The sequence below is a fragment of the Aplidium turbinatum genome, chromosome 14 (genome assembly GCF_918807975.1).
Source record: "Aplidium turbinatum chromosome 14, kaAplTurb1.1, whole genome shotgun sequence".
Taxonomy (NCBI): Eukaryota; Metazoa; Chordata; class Ascidiacea; order Aplousobranchia; family Polyclinidae; genus Aplidium; species Aplidium turbinatum.
The window spans coordinates 17,410,954-17,431,405 of record NC_137485.1 but is presented as its reverse complement, the minus strand read 5'-3'; the positions used below and the strand labels follow the sequence as shown (position 1 = coordinate 17,431,405).

At 36.5% G+C, this 20,452-nt stretch overlaps 2 protein-coding genes across 2 annotated transcripts; one reads left to right on the top strand and one right to left on the bottom strand.

Annotated features, from left to right (window-relative positions):
• The first annotated feature begins 338 nt into the window (after positions 1–338).
• On the top strand, positions 339–17,281 carry LOC145783449 (deubiquitinating protein VCPIP1-like). The gene is made up of 11 exons (XM_082595326.1): positions 339–552; positions 5,505–5,609; positions 6,241–6,365; positions 6,578–6,732; positions 7,017–7,192; positions 10,939–11,106; positions 12,311–12,588; positions 12,948–13,134; positions 13,317–13,462; positions 14,097–14,313; positions 14,792–17,281. The coding sequence occupies exons 1-11, from the start codon at positions 406–408 to the stop codon at positions 15,866–15,868; spliced, it is 2,781 nt and encodes a 926-aa protein (XP_082451452.1). The 5' UTR covers positions 339–405; the 3' UTR covers positions 15,869–17,281.
• A 189-nt stretch (positions 17,282–17,470) lies between these two features.
• Positions 17,471–20,163, bottom strand: LOC145783261 (ATP-dependent RNA helicase DHX33-like). Its single transcript, XM_082595081.1, has one exon. The coding sequence runs from the start codon at positions 20,153–20,155 to the stop codon at positions 18,185–18,187; it is 1,971 nt and encodes a 656-aa protein (XP_082451207.1). The 5' UTR covers positions 20,156–20,163; the 3' UTR covers positions 17,471–18,184.
• Between the last annotated feature and the right edge of the window lie 289 nt (positions 20,164–20,452).

Sequence of the window (20,452 nt, the reverse complement as noted above, 5' to 3'; positions counted from 1 at the left end):
TAAATGCGCTTCGGGTCAAAATTTAGATAAAAAAAAAATGAAAAAAAGAATGCCTCCGGATAGTATCGAACTCATCCCCTCTAGATTGGCAGCCCGAGACGTATCGCACGCGCCACGGACTGAGTTGAAGAATACGTGTTGAAGTTAGAACTTATATCGGCGCTTCTCGTCTGTTGCTTTGAAAGAGAAAAAGAAAAAAGCGCTTATGTAGTGACGTCATGACCGGTCAAATAGTGTTTCAGATTCAAAGACCGGAGCCGGTCAAATAGCCACTGCCAATATTTACAGTCAAATACTTTGTTTTCTTCACATTAATGCAAGCTATCTTTTTCAGCTTCCTGTAGTCTTTCGATATGGCTTTGAGCACTTTGTAAATGTTAATATTTATTTAAATTAAACAATAAAATGTCGGATACTTATGATTTTGAAGCACAGCTATTGGTTAATATCTTAAATTCCACAAATGCAGCACAGTTTGATAAAAAAGTCTTCAGTTGTGATATCAAACAACATAAGATTTATTGTGGAACTTGTCCAGATGATACTTGTTTGGTAAGCCATTTCAATTGTTTAATTCTGAGTATGATAGATGTTCTACATCTAACATAGCCTAGCTAATTTGTAACTGACTGATTTTAGAATTTCCATTAGACTACTTAGATAACTTTGTTAACTTTTATGTACCGGTAGTAGGGTGTACCAAAAAAACCTTACTTTCACTGATCTTGCTGTTGGCTGGCAAAAAGTTGTGTTTGGGGTCAAAACTAATGCTAATATAAAAAATTTTAAATTTCATTGATGTTTGACGCCTATTTTCTTTACGTTTCCATGGAAACAACCCAAATTTTTAAAAAATGGCGTAACTTGAAAACCACTATAGTTACAAAGCTCTAATACACACCAAAAGTTCCAGAACACCAATATTCCTATGAGTGTTTAATACATTTTATGGGTCTAGGTCAGTGGTTCTCAACCTTCTTGTCTTAGTGGACCCCTTTTGATGCCTTCGAAGCGGTCGCGGACCCCTAAAAATTTATATTTGAAATAATTTTCGTAGCCTATATCGCGTCTCCTTATGGAATCATATGTTACATAAGTTTCTAAGAACACACTTAGAATAATCTGCTGAATTCCCGATGCACTTAGCGATTGACGAAATTATGTTAATTATGTTGGCACACAAGATGAAACATCAATAATGTATATGCTCATTTGATGTTTTTCTATAAATTTAATCAAAAGTTAATAGAATACTTGCGACCGTTACAAAGAATTTCTCCCGTTTTTAAACTTGTAATCAATATTAATTCGTTATAATCGCAGTCATTGCAAAGCTGTGAGTAGTGGGACTGCTGACTAACGCTTGCATTTCTAAGTTAATCATTGATCATGCTGTCTCAAAAGAATTAAGTTGAACATGGTCTACATAGCCTTATTGAAAGGTTTAAGTCATTTAGCCTATATGATACTTTTAGTTAAGAAACCAAACCTTTATGCCATGTCCTTTGCAATTTCAAACGACGCAACAGTGCGTTGCGACTTACAGTTTGAGAATCACTGTAGGCTAATACATAAACAAAGCACAAACAATTTTTAAATTTTGTAATTTATCAATCGTGCAGAAAACTCGGAAACTTTCGCGGACCCCCTGAAATCGCTTCACGGACCCCTTGGGGTCCGCGGACCCCCGGTTGAGAACCACTGGTCTAGGTAATGTAGTTTTTTAGATAATTCCTAAAATAGCGTTTTTGTAAAAAATCTAGTTAATTTATTCTAAAAATTATTTTATACAAATTTTTGCTATAGCTGGCTAAAGTGGCAATGTAACAATCACACAGTAGTCTGGCAATGTAAACAAAAAATTAAAGTATATAATTGACTAAAAACTTAAATTACCGGTATATATACATACAGTATATACATACATTGTATATACCTGAAAAGATTTATGCAGTAAGCAATACTATTTTACTTCCTTTGACAATGCTCAAGACAAAAGGTATACCAGTGGTCAGGTACCTGTGTAGCCGTAATGTGATATGCATTGTTTTACGCATCATATCAATGGAAATCAATGTTGCTTGATTTGTAGTTTTTACAAGTACAGTTTCATTCCTTTTTTAGTAACTCTTTCTGATGATGTAGCAACTGTGGCTTGTTTTTGTCTCAATCCTTTGATAATAATCTTTGAAATGTTTTGTTTTGCTGTAGAATTCCAGGTGAGTTTGTCATAAAATTCAGTAAGAAGACCCAATGCTCGTTCAGATGCATCATTGACAACTGGGATTGCTTTGATTATATTTCTTACCTTTAAGTACAGTAGATTTTTGTGCCAAAACTTGGGATTAGCTGTTAAAAAACTTGTATCTAATTTGAGCAAATTGAACCAAGTCCATGAGTCTTTTCCTATAAGGTTGTGGAGTTGAGTTTGTTGTTGAAGAACTGGCATTTGCTGGATTCTGGTTTTTGGAAGTTTACTTGATTTAAATACTCCATCATGCTTTAAAAGTTCTCTAGCCATTTTCTGTTTCTGAGTGAAGAAAACATGATTGCTGAATAGTGCAAAAATAACTAGGCGCTCAGAAAGCGGAATGGCCCGTTTCGGTGAGTCCGGTTCGGTGAGTCCGATTCGGTTAGTCCGATTCGGTGAGTCCGATCCCTTCACGGGGGATTTTTTCAATTTTTTTTTTAAATTATCGGGTACCGTAGCCTAATTATCATTGCCGTTTTAGGGTAAGGGGTTAGGAGTTAAGGTTAGGGGTTAGAAATTAGGAACTCACCGAATCGGACTCACCGAATAGTAGCAGACCCCTCAGAAAGGTACCACAAATGTTTATCAAACTTTGTCAAATATGCTGAAGGTATTTCAATAAAAAGTGGAGGGATAGTTGCAGAATATTTTTGGATCTCTTTCATATCATTGCTTAACTGGCAATGTAGTTTTAAATCATTGATTGGAGAATCAAGAGAATTGGATGCAGTAAACCAGGGCTCTATATGATAAAATACTAGAAAAACTGCCAGAAATGAGATTTCATTCAATGTTGCTTCAGATACCAGATTTAACTTCAGCAATTGTGATTTGAATGAAGATATTTTCAAAGAATATATTATTGATATTCTACTCATCCAATGAGCATGATGTGATGCTCCTGGAGCTTGAAAATGGAACACTTGTCTGGTATCCTGGCAGTTTTTCTGGTATTATATCATATAGATTATAGAGCCCTGGTTTACTACATCCACTTTTCTTGATTCTCTAATCAATGGTGGTTTAAAACTACATTGCCAGTTGAGGAATGATATGAGAGATGCAAAAATATTCTGCAACTATACCTCCACTTTTTATTGAAATACCTTCAGCATATTTGACAAAGTTTGGTAAACATTTGTAGTACCTTTCTGAGCGCCTAGTTATTTTTGCAGTATTCACTATTCAGTGATCATGTTTCCTTCACTCAGAAACAGAAAATGGCTAGAGAACTTTTAAAGTATGATGGAGCATTTTAATCAAGTAACTTCCAAAAACCAGAATCCAGCAAATGCCAGTTCTTCAACAACAAACTCAACTCCACAACCTTATAGGAAAAGACTCATGGACTTGGTTCAATTTGCTCAAATTAGATACAAGTTTTTTAACAGCTAATCCCAAGTTTTGGCACAAACATCTACTGTACTTAAAGGTAAGAAATATAATCAAAGCAATCCCAGTTGTCAATGATGCATCTGAACGAGCATTGGGTCTTCTTACTGAATTTTATGATAAACTCACCTGAAATTCTACAGCAAAACAAAACATTTTAAAGATCATATCAAAGGATTGAGAGAAAAACAAGCCACAGTTGCTACATCATCAGAAAGAGTTATTAAAAAAAGAATGAAACTGTACTTGTAAAAACTACAAATCAAGCAACATTGATTTCCATTGATATGATGCATAAAACAATGCATATCACATTACGGCTACACAGGTACCTGACCACTGGTATACCTTTTGTCTTGAGCATTGTCAAAGGAAGTAAAATAGTATTGCTTACTGCATATATATATACTGTATGTATAATTGTATACCGGTAATTTAAGTTTTTAGTCAATTATATACTTTAATTTTTTGTTTACATTGCCAGACTACTGTGTGATTGTTACATTGCCACTTTAGCCAGCTATAGCAAAAATTTGTATAAAATAATTTTTAGAGTAAATTAACTAGATTTTTTACAAAAACGCTATTTTAGGAAATATCTAAAAAACTACATTACCTAGACCCATAAAATGTATTAAACACTCATAGGAATATTGGTGTTCTGGAACTTTTGGTGTGTATTAGAGCTTTCTAACTATAGTGGTTTTCAAGTTACGCCATTTTTTAAAAATTTGGGTTGTTTCCATGGAAACGTAAAGAAAATAGGCGTCAAACATCAATGAAATTTAAAATTTTTTATATTAGCATTAGTTTTGACCCCAAAGACAACTTTTTGCCAGCCAACAGCAAGATCAGTGAAAGTAAGGTTTTTTGGTACACCCTAACCGGTAGCCTATGAGCAGACTTCATCCTTTTTGCTTTTGTGTATTTTTTGTTTGCTATCATTTTCTTGCTATTTCAATATCCATGTGGTACATCATGCCCATTTTCACAGTTGTCATTGATTATATATATTTTTTTTATTTTATCTTTTGTAATTACAGTACATTTATATTAGAATATAATACTGTATCTTGATTAAAGGTATTTAAAGAGAGAGCTTTTCCATGCATGAATGAAATCAAGAACAATGAATGTTGTACAATGTACTGGCACTTGGTACTTTTTTTTTGCTAAATTAAATTTAAAGCAGTGAATCTGTTTTGAATGAGTAAAATGTTTCTACACAGAGCTCTTCTATGACACCAAGTAAATAAAATTTCCCACCAGAAGTATATACTACAAGTGCAAGCAGAATTTTTCACTGACTAAGCTTGCAATACTTGTTGAAGCCTTTTACAAGCATGATAAATGTATATTATATATACCAGGATTAGCTTTTAAGGCCCTTATAATCTGAGGATGCAATATTTCCTCAACTAATCAAGTCAAGAAAGGGAGTCAACTTAAAGTGTTGTACTGATACTTGAGAGTGCAGAAATGAAGTTGATTAAAGAATTAGTCAATAGATTATATATGTGTATCTACAGCTACCGCAAAATGACTTCGGACCTTTTTATCAAAATTTACGCCAGGTTTGTAGCTGTGTGTTTTACATCAGATCATACCACTAACAATAAGCATTGTGACTAACAATGCGAAGATTGTGAAAAATGTGAAGAAGGTTATAATAATGCAATATTGCAATATGACAAATTATTAAGAAAGGGTGATAGTTTTTATTAAAAAATTTCATTGTATACAAAATGCTTGTTTTTCTTGAAAATTTAGAAAGGTCCGAAATCATTTTGCGGTAGCTGTAGTTCCATTGTCCCATGTTTGCTGGTAATGTCTTAAATTGACTGAGAAAGTTACTTTGCAGACACCTTTGCATTATAGCTCTCAAGATTATTTTGTGGACTGTTTTAAATGCTTAAAAACCCACTACATCAGTACTCTTTTCAACACATATGAAACTGAGCTGAAGGTAAGTTTTTGTGAATAAAGAAATATTTATAAAATTAGGTTTTACAACTACCGTATGGAGTTAACATAGCATTAAACATACATGGAATTTATTTTTGGGGGGCCGTTGGTTGTTATTTGTGTCAGTGTAGAAAAACAATGCCTAGTTTATCAACTGTGATGTGAAATGTATTTGTCTAACCATATATATTGCTTTATTTCGTCAAATGCTTGTTTTTACTACTTTTCCAAAGAATTGCTTTCATAAACTTTGTAAAATAAATGTCATAAGATAATAACTACTGGTATGAAAAGGCATTTTTACTTTATCATGGTAATTATCATTGTGGAAGAGAAGTGATAAATTTTGTACTTTATGATGGAAATAACTTAAGGGCTAAGGCACTTAAACACAAAGCATAAATTTAATTTTCATATTGACTAGCCTATAGATGTTTTAATTTTTTAGCAATTTACAAACTTGATCATATAGTGAGTATTTATATTAATAAAGTTCGATTTAATTTTAATGAGGATTTTATCAAATTTGCTTAAATAGTCGTTTGTGTTTATTTACCATGATCAAATATACTTGTAGTTAGTAAAACAGTCTTTCAGCACTAAAGAAATCTAATTTTTACTCCTATTTGCAGAAAACACCTCTACGCCAAATACCAAATTCTATAACAGATTTTGTAAAGGTAAATGGACAATCAAACTGTTCCTGCAAGCTTTTGTCTCCATTATTGACGAAACATGGAATGAACAAAGCCGGAAAGTAAGATAGTTTTAAAGACCAATGCTATTATGTGTAGGATGTGTACTATTGCAGATATTGTTTTTTGTTTTGCAGATATTTCACCTGGTAGCTTAATTCAGATCATGGTATGTTTTCTTGCATTTTAATGTCACCTAGTTAGCTTTTGTTGATATATTTATTTGACTAATGCTCAAAGTGTTAAGCAAATCTAAGCATGCGGTACTTTTCAGGCCTGTACTGTTAAAAGATATTGGACATGATGAAACGGTCAACTGTGGAAAGTTGTTGGGTGGACGATCATTCAAGATATCTCCTGATTATATCAATGTTAAAGGATATGGAAAAGACATCTCCGGCAGTTTTATTTATCTAAAACGACTTTTTGGTGAGAAAGAAACGCACAACTAGATAGATATGAATACTGAATATATAAGTTGAACTGTAGCCTACCACACATTTGTACCAATCGTTAGCTTATAGTGCCACGAAGATTGAAGAAGTGTGGTATTTTTTTTCTGATTCCTTACGCAATGTGCTATCAGAATAATCTTGTTTCATTTTGAGTCCTTTGTGACAATATACACTATACAGTGCACTGCGAATCACAAATGCAACACAGCAGATAGCTGGAAGCAACGAGGTAGTCACCCACATGCATTTTACCTGCAGATCGTTTGGAAGAGTTTCACAATGGTGAGAACAGGCTAGTTGCTATTCATACCGATGGAGATGGCCACTGCTTACTTCATGCTTTGTCAAGAGCTCTGATAGGCTTAGGATTGTTTTGGCATGGCTTAAGAACAAACCTTCACGATCATTTGAAGGAGCATCGTGTTAAATACATGGTATGTATCCTTTTGCCAAGACTACTGACATACCGGTACTTAGTTGTTAACCTATACCACCAGGGGTTACCAAACTTTTTTCTCTGAGGGCCGGATTGCTGTGAGATTAACAGCTGCGGGCCGGGTGCAAATTGCGAAAAGATGTACAACTATTTAGAATCTCCATTGACTTGAATTGAGCACAATAAATGACAAAGTCAGCGGTGGAATAGCAAAGTTGTGATGAAAATCGAAAGGTTGTTGGAAAATTTATCCTCTGCTGTGATTCACTACAGGGCATCGTGCTCTTGAAAAAACATTACATCTTTCCAAATTTAGCTTAGGTTATCCCCATTTGTGATGGCCTAATGATAAACAGCAACGTCAGTCATTTACAAAAAGTTTGGTAACTTTTTTCCTTAACAGTTGTAGCGCAGCAGTTGTTATTTCCTCAGCACGTGGCGGGCCAGATGAAATCAATTCACGGGCCGGTTCCGGCCCGCGGGCCGTAGTTTGGTGACCTCTGCCCTGACCTATACCAATGAAAAGAAACTGCAATGAATATCTACCTTTAGAAATTTCTACGTTGTGTTTTCTTGTTGCAACATCTACATATCTATTTTGTATTATACCAAAGACAGGCAAGACACAACAATACCACAGGGTTGAGCATTACAACAGTATATATTTTACATATTTACAAAATAGTTTAACATTCAAACGTTTTCGGCTTAACCTAAGCCCTCATCAGGAATCTGAAATATTAATAAAATGCAATAAATTTCAACTTCTTGAAGGTAACTAGCTAACTAATTGTAAGCATCAAGAAATACGCAGCGGTTAAAAGCAATAGTGTGGAAAACAAACAGACGGACGGAAAACAAAATTACATTAGAAAAAGGCAACTACATGACTACAAACAAATTAGCACCACAGGGAACGTGATCCATCTAACTTAGTAAATGTTTAGTAGAAAGGACGCGCCACCAGCAAATAATTGTTTGTTTAAATTTGGGTTGTAGCGTTTGATTAATAGCGCTTCCTGAATTTTTGTGTCAAATTGGGATTTGCCTTTGCGTAAAATTTTAAATGAGTCAGCAGAGAATTTTCGATTTGTGCAAAAGGAACACTCCATAATATGGTCTTTGATGGCACTTTTCTTTAAGTCTCTAAAGTTCAAATGCTCCCGTACTCTCGTGGTCAAATGTTTTTCGTGGTCAAATGTTTTTCGTAAGTCAAATGTTTCTCGTGGTCAAATGTTTTTAATTTAGACTCAGACAGAGACTCATAATATTACTGAAAATTAACTCAGACTCAGACAGAGACTCATAATATTACTGAAAATAGACTCAGACTCATAAGATTACTTTTCAAATTCCAAATCTAAATTCAATTCGAACTCACGAATAAAAGTACTTGAGACTCATTTGCGTTACGTCTGTTGCCATTGAAGCTTTGTTACGCCAGCAGCGGTTCTGCTGTCATCAGGGTTCATAAACATTATATAATACAAATAAAACCTCGAATAAAACCTCGAATTTGTCAAGTTAATGACTTTAGCTACCGAAGGCATATTTATGTATAAAAACCAATTGTTTAAACAAATTGACGGCGTTGCCATGGGATCTCCATTGGGCCCTACTATTGCTAATTTTTTTCTGGCACACTTAGAAACAAAACTATTTAAAAAGCGTCTTACATTTCACCCAAAGTTGTTCTTACGGTACATTGATGACATTTTTGCGGTATTTAATAAGGAGACGTCTTGTGCGGCCTTTTTGGAATTGCTGAACTCTCAACATAAAAACATCAAATTTACGATTGAAAAAGCACGCGAAACTTTGCCTTTTTTGGACGTTGAAATTAAAATTAATGCTACCGAATTTGATACTTGGGTTTGGCGCAAACCAACCCATACTGGTTTGTTTTTGAATTTTGATGCACTATGCCCATCGAAATGGAAATCTGGTCTGATCATGTGCCTATTAGCTCGGGCTAAAATGATTTGCTGTAATGATGCTCTTTTTAATATTGAAACAGAGAAATTAAAACAAATGTTCTATAATAATGGTTATCCAAAATTATACTTTGAAAAAATATTGAATCGCTTTATCTCCACGAATTCCGACCAACAAGAAAAGGCTGAAAATGAGTTAAATATGAAGCATTGTTTGTCCATTCCGTTTGTGGGAAAAGATTCTAAAACGTTTGCTCGCAAAATCGGACAGTTTATGAAAAGTAAATTTGATGTGGACGTTTTTCCTGTTTATAAAACATTCAAAATCAGTTCGTATTTTCAACTAAAGTCCCAGACGCCTTCGCCTCTCTGTTCAAATGTCGTATACAGTTTTACATGTCCGTGTGATTCGGCATTGACATACATCGGTATGTCCACCAGACATTTGACCACGAGAGTACGGGAGCATTTGAACTTTAGAGACTTAAAGAAAAGTGCCATCAAAGACCATATTATGGAGTGTTCCTTTTGCACAAATCGAAAATTCTCTGCTGACTCATTTAAAATTTTACGCAAAGGCAAATCCCAATTTGACACAAAAATTCAGGAAGCGCTATTAATCAAACGCTACAACCCAAATTTAAACAAACAATTATTTGCTGGTGGCGCGTCCTTTCTACTAAACATTTACTAAGTTAGATGGATCACGTTCCCTGTGGTGCTAATTTGTTTGTAGTCATGTAGTTGCCTTTTTCTAATGTAATTTTGTTTTCCGTCCGTCTGTTTGTTTTCCACACTATTGCTTTTAACCGCTGCGTATTTCTTGATGCTTACAATTAGTTAGCTAGTTACCTTCAAGAAGTTGAAATTTATTGCATTTTATTAATATTTCAGATTCCTGATGAGGGCTTAGGTTAAGCCGAAAACGTTTGAATGTTAAACTATTTTGTAAATATGTAAAATATATACTGTTGTAATGCTCAACCCTGTGGTATTGTTGTGTCTTGCCTGTCTTTGGTATAAAAAAGCAAACTCTCTCCCGAAACTATATTTTGTATTAGTTGTTTAAAAAACAAATTGAAAATTGCATTCGTCTCTGTGCTAAGCGCTTGGCTTTACACGGGATTTTAAACTTTAAATTGCCGTAATCAAAACTATTCTTGAAAAATGTATTTTAGTCTTCACAATTTGCCTTATTTGCCACTGATCCACAAACTGACACTGCGTGATAGGTGGTTACCCGCAAGGGAAGTTTCGAAAAATCCCCTATTTAAAAAAACCCCAAGGGATTTTTTTTTCTTGAATCGTCTCAGCAGGGATATCCCTGCGTCTCAGTTTTGTTTCATTTGTTCGTGCCATGGCGCAACACTTTGCTAAATCGTTGTATGGTGAAATGAAAGTTACGTAGAGCGTACCGGTATACTGTATGACGTCTTCTCGGTTTTGGGGCCATGCATCACACTTTCCAAAACACCTTGAAGTATGCAACATTATAAATCGTAGGTTGATGACAGCAATAGGATGATATTTGACAGTGATACAAAATTCTCTCTGCAAGATTTTTTCCCTCTCCTTTGAAAGTGAAACTTGGTCTTGTTATACGCGGAGCAGAACCGTGCGTTTAATTGGTCAAATTCTGCACTACTGCACAACCCCTTTGATTTACAAATTCTTTTGAGATTTCTTATAAAGAAATTTTGTCGTCATGGATAAAGATACAAATCAATCACTCATGGGCGGATATCCTGAAACTTCTCGTAAAACGTCCACAAGCTAAGTGTGCTTAAATGTTTGTGTTTATTCCCTGAAGGAACTCTTGAAGAACTTTTTTGACGAGCATCAATGGAATGAAATTATTGAAGAAGCTGATCCTAATTGCAGTACTGAAGGAAAGGAAATCTCCTTTCTGGGAAATCCTCACATTTTTGCTTTGTCCAACATTCTGAGACGGCCTATTATACTTTTTGATTCTCCACAAGTGAGTAATATGCCATAGCATTCTTTGAAACAGAACAGCCCCATGCCCCAATGAAATTGAAACTAATCCCTTTGTGATAGGCTGCAAGATGTTTTTGATATGTCATCACTTTTCACAAAAGTGGTGTGCCTACGATGTGTTCTTCAATATCATTCCTCAGTCACGGTAGGCTACAAATCGATGTTATCCTTCATTTTATAGTGTAAAACAAAAGACAACACAACAACAATAAAATGGACTCTTTTTATTTACTTGTATAGAAATGTATTACGTTAAATATTCCATCTTGACGTAATTAACCGCATGTCTTAGCCAATTTTTCAATATCAAGATTTTGCTGAGTTGGTTGGTTTTTGAATCTTTATCCTCGGACTGACAAAGCCTTGGTAGGTTATTCCTGGTAGTTTCGTATACTTGTAGAGGCTCTTGGCGCAGGGCCGGATACCGAGATTGGCAGAGTGAAATTTTCTGATTGTTGAAGTGTTGTTGCCGGGGAATTGTCCGATTCACTAGGTGCCGCTGAATGGAGCGGTGTCCTAATATGCATTGCTCAAGCGCACACCCCGAGAGTCGAACCAGCGCCGCGTGATCTTGAGCAGGGCGCGTAACCACTGATCTAACGGGGCGGACCGTGACCACGGGCGGACTGAGTAAATCAACTTAGCTCAATTACTATGTAAACTGCAGTCGCCTGCATAAGTACTCGCGATAATAAGCAGTGTGTGGAAAATTTTCACATCACTTGCCTAGTTATCCAACATCCACGGCTCGTGACTTTCTGTAAAAACGTACGAAAAACAATTTCCTGAATACTTCTTCTATGTAACACTTAAATAAAGCAAATAGGCTCTAATGATTGTTCAACGTGATACCTTAAAGAAAGAGGAAATTTGCTGGTTAGATTCAAATGACTTTTCATATGCTTCTGACTAATTGAACTAATACAATACAAAACTCATTGCATACTTGGTGACTTTATGGAAATGTCTTTTTAGACATGTTTGTACAGATCCACCACTTATGAATTTCTAACATTTCTTTTCTGAGTTCTCCATCGTTTTAAGTTGTCGTAAACAAATTGCTCTATATTGATGCACAATGTAAGAATGTGTTTCTTGTTTCTTTAAGTTCATGAAAACAGTGATTCTTTGAACAAAAGAACGTGTTGCGCCAAATAAAAACTTACGAACCTTCTACGCTTTAGAAATTGCAGAGCGCAGCAGATTATGCTGGACTGTTTGTACCAGCACTTTTGGAGCCATCAGAATGCACAACTCGGTCTCCCCTCTGCATAGCATGGAGTGGGAACGCGCATAATCATTTTGTAGCCTTGGTGGCTGTGGATGGAAGGCCACTGCCTACAATCCCTGAAGATCTTATTCCTGAACCGTGGGCTGTTGGACTCGAGGTTGCCCAGCGATATTTGTCTTACAATAAAGATGGCAGTCTGCCAGTCTGTGATGGAAAGCCTTTAAAAATGAAGTAGGTTAATCTGTGTACGACGGTAGGCCTACGTGTGGTGATTTGCAAACTGATAAATTTTAGCAAGAAATGTGATGCTTTTTGTGAAACTAAAAATGTTCATGGAAGTGTGTTAAGTAAAATATCATTTGGTCTGTAGCAGATGTGTAGTGGGATACGTCTTTATTGTAACTGAGTTTTATTGGCAAATAGCTAGCAGCGTAATTATTTAAGTCGCTATATAATGTATAACGATGTTATGCACAAGACAATAAGTTATCGTTTCCTTTTTTTCATGCAATAAAACGCAGTTAAATTTGTTACCGAGCTTCACTTGTATTATTTTGGTTCTAATTTAATAATTTTTTTTAACGCTTCAGTTACGTACCAAAACTTGCTCATGCAATGGGAGAAGTCTTTATTGACCGCTATGGTGTTGCCCCATTCTTGGTTGAAGACTATCGTCGGTACTGCTTGAAATCTTTTCAATTGGTGGAGTTGAGTTCAGACGATATTATCAAACGCACTGCTCAAGCAATTATTGAAAGGCGTCTTTTTCGTTGCTTGGTGAGTTTAGGTTTTCAGACTAAGGCCTACAATACTATCGTTTCAAAAAAGTGCAAAGTAGCAGGTTACCTTAAACATCATTTAATGTTAAATACACGAGATCAAACTTTAGGTAGTGATACTTTTGAAAGGCTACAATAACAGTCAATCTTTTTCATAAGCGTATACTCTCATAATTTTAGCAATGCGGGGCATTGGAAGAAATCGATAACCAAGAACCGAAAAATGAATCGCTGGATGCACCAGTTATGGTACCCCGTGAACTACAACCCGAGGTGGACTCCCTCAAAAACCAGATTAAGTCACTCCGCGAAGATACCGGCGACGGGTAAGATGATTCGAATGGTTGAATCAATGTAAAAATGACGGATTTTATTGTCTGGCATTCGCCTGACGACAATATAACTGTTTCAGCCTGCTAAGTCTCAGATGTGGATGTTTTCTAAAAGCTGTCTGAGAAAGTCCTATTTGTTGACAGTAAGCTAGGTTATTGCATGACGTAAGTTGAGGACATCATGACTGTGGAGAATGAAGAAAAGCAGGAAAATGTTATCATATGACATTTGGTCATCCTTAAAGTCTCCTGCGACCCTGAGGTCATCTTTGCCAGTTTTCTCAATGATTCATAACTACATTGCGTCCTTCCATCGCAGCACCTATTTCCAATTTGGTATATACTACACCTGAAATATTTTATAACTACTTTTTTGATTTCCGAGATCTAGTTGAAATTTGTATCACCATTCATTGCTCTCGCCAATTTCATTTGTAACCATTATCAGCCTAGAAAAATAGCTTCTTTTTACCCCATTAGCTATAATGTAATAAGCTCAGTCCAATAAAGCTTGAAGATCTCGGTGTGCCATGATGAACATTGAACAATTACTGGTTGTTAGTAAATCGTTCATCTGCTTATTTATAGTGTAGATTTTTCATGAGTAGCTTATGTTGAAACTCTGCAGGGTGACCGACTCATCTCGCCGATGTCATTGGTGCGGGACAGAAACTACCAGGCTCGTTGATCGCTTTGGAAAAGTTTGCTACAAAAATGGCGATGAGATCGAATCTTCGAATGGTTCATGCAGAAAGAAATTCTATTGGAACGGGAAGGAATATGATAAAAAGCCACTGCAGTTCACTTTGTCGTGGAATCAAAATCAAGAGGAAATTGAGATTTCAGTAAGTGTTAACATTATGTTACAACGTTACTCTAGGGTGGTAAAACAGTAACGTTTGGCTTAGAAATTAGTGTCAAGTGCACTGCAATATGTTGATGGCAATGTTTTTCACAACTTCATACAGTCGTAAGCCTTTATCAGGGTGTAGCGAATGTTAGAGGGTTTTTAGGAGATCTAAATCGATTACTTTATCTTCGGGCATTTAAAAGTGAATGCATCCAAGGGACATCTATTTATTAATTAAGTAATGAAAACGCTCGGTGTATCAGGATCTAAACTTGTGAAGTTGCTTTCTCAGCTGTCAAAGTTAACTTTACTTTATGGGTAGACGTTCACCACAATATGCAGAGATTGGCCATGCTTCATCTTGTTAAACTAAACAGGATTCAGGAAAAGTTGTTTGGTTCGAGAATATTCGACTGCTTCAGCAATCGACAGTCCTGAGTTTTCTTTACATTGTGACGTTTGTTTTGTTGCAGATTGTTTGGTTTTACGGGGACTCCAGTTCCGAATTAAACAGCAATTGCACATCAGAGGCAAAACGAGTCGTACAAGATTATTTCCCTGATGAAATTAACACTGACAAGCTAGTGGCGGAAGTATCGGACATGATCGAAAAGAAGTGTATCGCTTTGGGGGTGCTGAAAATTAAACAAAGCACCCAGAAATTTACTGCCAAAAAGTCTCCAAACTCGTCCACAAAACGTAAAGAAATTCCTGAAAAGACCTTAGCTAACATGAAAGGACATGTGAAGAGACAAGAACCCACGGAAGATCATTTGCAGCAGTCCACTTCTACAAGTCCATCGAGTACTAGGTCGAATTCTCCAACCGACTCTTTCACTACCAGCGTTCAAAAGGCTTCTACACATATCACTGTCAAGGTTTCTGAGGAAGGAGGCTCAACAAAGACATTGAAGCTTGACCCCAATATAGGTTTCCGCCGTTTACAGGAAGAAATATATCGAGAATTTAAAGTGAAACCTTCTCAGCAAGTTCTTAAAATCGGTCATCCTCCAGAACTGCTTGTGCCCCCTGATAATAGTGGACCCCTTGGTTTGAAGTCCCATGACCAAATCCGGCTCCGGAAGACGAAAACAACCGAAAAAATTCCCCACTATTTGAAAACAGAAAGCAGTGAAGTGACTACAAGCAACGCAAACGTTTTGGCGGAACTGAACAAGCCTTCGGAAACTGCAAGATTGGTTGAACCTTTGATGCAGAACGGGTTGTCCACAAAGTGGAGGCACGCGATGGACAGACCAGAACTTTTCTACCCGGGTGGATGTTTTTACGAGGAATTTAAAAGGGCCGTTGGCTTAAAGCCTGATCAGCACGGCTGCCTGTCTCTTCTTCCTGGCCTTGCATTGCTTTACAATCACCGCCTTGACAGGATTGAACTATGTCTAGAACCTAAAGGACATTTTCCAGTGGATGAACAAACAAAGCGCCTCATTGAAAGGTATTTCCACCCCCAAGAATCCCACTCTATTGTTCATTCAGATTCACTTCTTCTTCATAGGCATGGGCTACCGCAACTTCTGGAACATGCGTAGAAAGGTGCAACAAGGTTTTATGTATACGAACCCACCTCTATTGAACTGCACTTATACGTAAAGTCGCTTTTTTACAACTGCCTGTATTGCAGAGACATGCTCATATTGCTCATATGATAAGACTCCCTCATGGCTTGCTCATCAATAAGTACAACAGCAATTTCAATCATAATAACAAAATGTTTGCAAGGTACCTACTAATTTAGAGGCGATAGTTTTCAACGTGAATTCTCTCGAAGGCTGTTACGTTATGAGGACAACCGTGACATTTTTTGCCAACCTTTATAAAGCGATACGACGGGACACTGCCTCTCTGAAGTGGGTCGTCATATGATATTTGAACAAACTCTCATACTGCACTTAAATCAATTTTGTGTGTGGCGGTTTTTTTGTACATCATCACATGTTTGAATTGTTCTTTTATAGTAGGGTCGGTGTAGTTTTTGTGTGTGCTTATTTCTAATATTGTCATTGCCGAGACTGTAATCTTACTTTATTTCCTTACCTTAAATCGGGTTGAACAGTGTGGATTGTCGCTCAGTATTCTTCATGAAACAATGCAACCGTACTTTGTACATTTATCAAAATTAGTACAGTATTATGTCGATTTAGTGTCGCGCAATTGTCGGTTTATTTGTAAGTTTAAGAAAAGGATATTCTGAATCAGGACATGAAAACCAGACCAACAGATGTTCGATAAAGGGAGCCTTCAAAACGACGACATTCAAAATACAGCTTATCGGACATTACTTTATGATAATTTTTTACATTGGACTACGTGCGTAATTTGTGTGAATAAAATGCAGAAATAACCCCATGAATGTTTGACACAAGTGGTTGTCGAATTGTTACTGCTCATTTCTGTGCATTACGCGCAAAAGGTATTGTTCTTCAAAGTGGGATGACTTTTATTGGTATTCGCTGTAGGCCTAATCGTGTTTTCAAATTGTGGATTATTTGCGTTACCAAGCAAGAACACTCTGCATCATACTGTTGACATCGTTTGAAGCTGAAGCGATTCATCAAAGATAAGTTTTGTTTTTTTTGGTCTTTTCTGCCGTTTGCATTTAAAAGCGCATCATATTGGAAATCAAAGGTGTAATGTTCATCACGGGTGCCAAGTAGCTACAGTTAACGGGCGTAGCCTCCTCGCAAGAGCGTAATACTTGCCATGACTGCAACGACTTTGCTATATGAACAGTGATTCAACAATTGCGGAAATATGTACCTTGGGACTAAACATATTTTGAAACAGAAGAGAGATGTTGTGAAAATTTGTTGTTCTTGACTAGAAAACAGCATGGTTGTTAGGTGCTTCCAGTCCTTTCGATTGTTAATGTCTTCTGTACAGTGTTTGCGTTCCGTGTAACTCGTATTTGAAAGGCGCTAATAAAATCTCTGTTTCTCTTTGAATAGGGTCTGTTGAGTACACTCTGCTTTGATTACTGATTTCTCAACAAGATTGGTGAGGCGATCCTGGACAATAATCTAGGAAGATTTTGTTGATCTAAGACTATTTAAAGCCACTCACATTATTAGCGGATACAAAAGACGCTAATCTCAATTAATATTCTAGAAACAACTATAGTTATGTGAATAGGATGTATTTTCATAGAGACCAACATCGCAAAAAAGATGACACTGATAACAATTTATTGCCCTTGCAAATGTAAACCAAACACTCGCTTAAACGTTTTTTTGGCTTTAGCAAGCACCTCGCCTGCAGACACGAGTGTATTTATCTCTGAATTTGATAACGAAGCGCCAGTTTATGTTTACAGCAGCATAAGAAAATATAAAGCAAGTGGGATCTGTGTAATTACTATAGCCTACTGTATTTAGTTTTATGAGTTAGCAGGCTATACGTTAAAATGTCTATATCTTTAAACACACAATTTTTCACAACCAGACAATTTTGTTTGTTTATTAAAGTTACAAATTTTCTTTTCACTACAGATCCAATTTTGCACAAAGAACGCATGAAGGGGGTTTCTCAACAAACTGTGGCCATTAGAAGGATTGGGGACAATCAGAGGTTCCGCCACATTAACGCTTTTTCACTACCTAAAAGTGTCGGTATAAACGAATTGTACTTCTACGATACATAAAAAACGTACATTAGTTTGATAAAAATATGAGGAAGATATCAATAAACAAGTTCTTCCAGTCTAAGGCGCTGGCAGATTGCAAAAAATTGAAGCACCTGATGATTAACGAAAATAACCGGACTAAACCAAAATGAGTAAGTTCATTGATTAAAACGTCACATTTACTAGAAAATAATAAAAACAACGAGATTGCTGGATCAAATACGTTTTATCGCTTTCCTTTCAGCTTTTTTTGAAAATATTCTGGTGCCGCATTATACAACCAGTCTGGGTCCACAACGCATAAATCACGCATATAGCACTTTGTAGTATGGACTAATTCTCTGAACACAACATAAGCCGGTTTGCAGTGAAACAAACACGAGGAAGGATGAATATGAACAGTCTGACCAGAGTCAACGGATCGAAATGTACCATCAGGTTGCAATTCAGCGGCATTTGAAAAATATCCAACAGCGATACACTTGCGCAATGCTGTCAAATCTCTACTGTTGGATGTCAAAGGGATGTGCGCCTTCATGCAGATATCGCGCAGTTGTTTCCTTATATCTAACACCGTGGTCATGTTACGAAAGTTGATAAAATTTTCAAAACACCAACTTTTGTTTCCTTTGTTTTGTTTGAATGCTCTGAAAATGTTTAACAGCGTAAAATGATCACCTTCGCTTGCTGCGAACTTTTTTCTAACAGCTTGGGCTTCATCGTGCTTGCCCTGTGGAATGTACATGATACTGTCTCCAGACAGCATAGAAACTACACTCAACACCTCTTCAACACATCGGTGATCAATTGCACAAATAATCGTTTTTGACATTTTTGGATCTAATGGAAATAATGACATTTTCTTTCCCAGAGCGGTCAGGTAAAATTTTTCAGAGTTTTCTGTTATGCCTCCGAGAATTTTCAGTTCTTTCATAGCAGCATCAATCGCATTATTAGAAGGAGGATCCATAAAGTCGAACGTATGGATGTCATTGACTCCAATTGCAAGAAGCTGCAAAATCATATTACTAATGTTGCACCTTTGAATCTCAGGAACACTGTTAGCACGAAACTTCTCAAACTGAGCTTCTGTGTACAATCGGTACACCACTCCAGATCTTTCACGGCCAGCTCTGCCTGCTCGTTGCCAAGCTTGAGCCTGCGATATCCGTTGCACAGCCAACACGTCAAGACCAGACGATGGATGAAACTTTTTCGCTTTCACCTTTCCCGTGTCAATGACATACTTTATACCTTTGATTGTGACAGATGTTTCCGCTATGTTGGTTGACAACACCAACTTTCTCATTCCATAAGGGGTAGTCTTAAAAGCACGTAATTGCTGATGATGAGGAAGAGAGGCATACAGGGGACACACAAGAAGCTTAGGAAGATTAGGAGATAATGTTAAACATATATCTTTTATGGTTTGTGTGACTGATTCAATTTCTTCTTGACCTGTAAGAAAAACTAAAATATCTTCATTGGCACTAGCTTCTTGGTGTAATTGCAAAGCCGTGACTATGGCAGCACAGACATAGTCATTTTGATCAATTGCCGCGTACTTGATTTTGATAGCATGTAGCCTTCCTTCAACATACAGCACAGGTGCATTGTTGAAGTACTGCGAAAAGTGATCTACATCCATGGTCGCACTCATGACGATTAAGCTCAGTTTTGGCAAATTTTTGTGGTTTCTTTGTTTTTGCGCATTTTTAACTACACCAAACAAAACATCAGTATGAACTGTTCTTTCGTGGGCCTCATCCAGAATTATAAAACTATATTTTAGTAACAATTTATCACCTATAGATTCTCGTAATAACATTCCATCGGTCATATATTTAATCTTTGTTGTCGACGAGGTGCAGTCTTCAAAACGTACACAGTATCCAACCTCATTACCAACTTCAACATTCATTTCTTGTGCAACTCTCTGTGCAATAGTAATAGCAGCAACTCGCCTAGGTTGCGTGCATGCTATAACGCCACTTTTGGCTAGTTTGTGGTTGTAAAGAAACTGTGGAATTTGAGTAGTTTTCCCACTAGCAGTTTCTCCAATTACTATTGTTGTTTCTGACTTGTGGGCTTCTTCAATAAATTTTGTTTGGGCACTTTGAATTGGTAAGTTGTAATTGGAATTTTGTATTCCATTTACTTCAGTGCTGGTGTTTTTATGTGGCCTTTGTTGCTTCATTTCACATGTCAATATCTCTTACAATTATTTCTATGTAAAAGAACCTTAAATTGTAAAACATTTACATAATGTGGATTATGTTTGTGTCTTGATGGTAATCCAAATATGCACATACAGCCAAACCACATCACAGCATTTAACATATGCAGAAATGGACTAAAAATTGCAAACGATTTGAGCTACATATGATATATTATATAGGCTATACATAGCCTATCTAAACAATTACATTTATTATGCTACATAAAATAGGTATACATATATGTGCTTAAATAAATCATAATGATATGCTCTCCT

Coding starts and splice junctions, on each gene's coding strand:
- LOC145783261 (XM_082595081.1), bottom strand. CDS start 20,155: ATGAAGCAACAAAGGCCACATAAAAACACCAGCACTGAAGTAAATGGA.
- LOC145783449 (XM_082595326.1), top strand. CDS start 406: ATGTCGGATACTTATGATTTTGAAGCACAGCTATTGGTTAATATCTTA. Junction 5,610..6,240: donor CATATGAAACTGAGCTGAAG/GTAAGTTTTTGT, acceptor TCCTATTTGCAG/AAAACACCTCTACGCCAAAT. Junction 7,193..10,938: donor AGCATCGTGTTAAATACATG/GTATGTATCCTT, acceptor TATTCCCTGAAG/GAACTCTTGAAGAACTTTTT.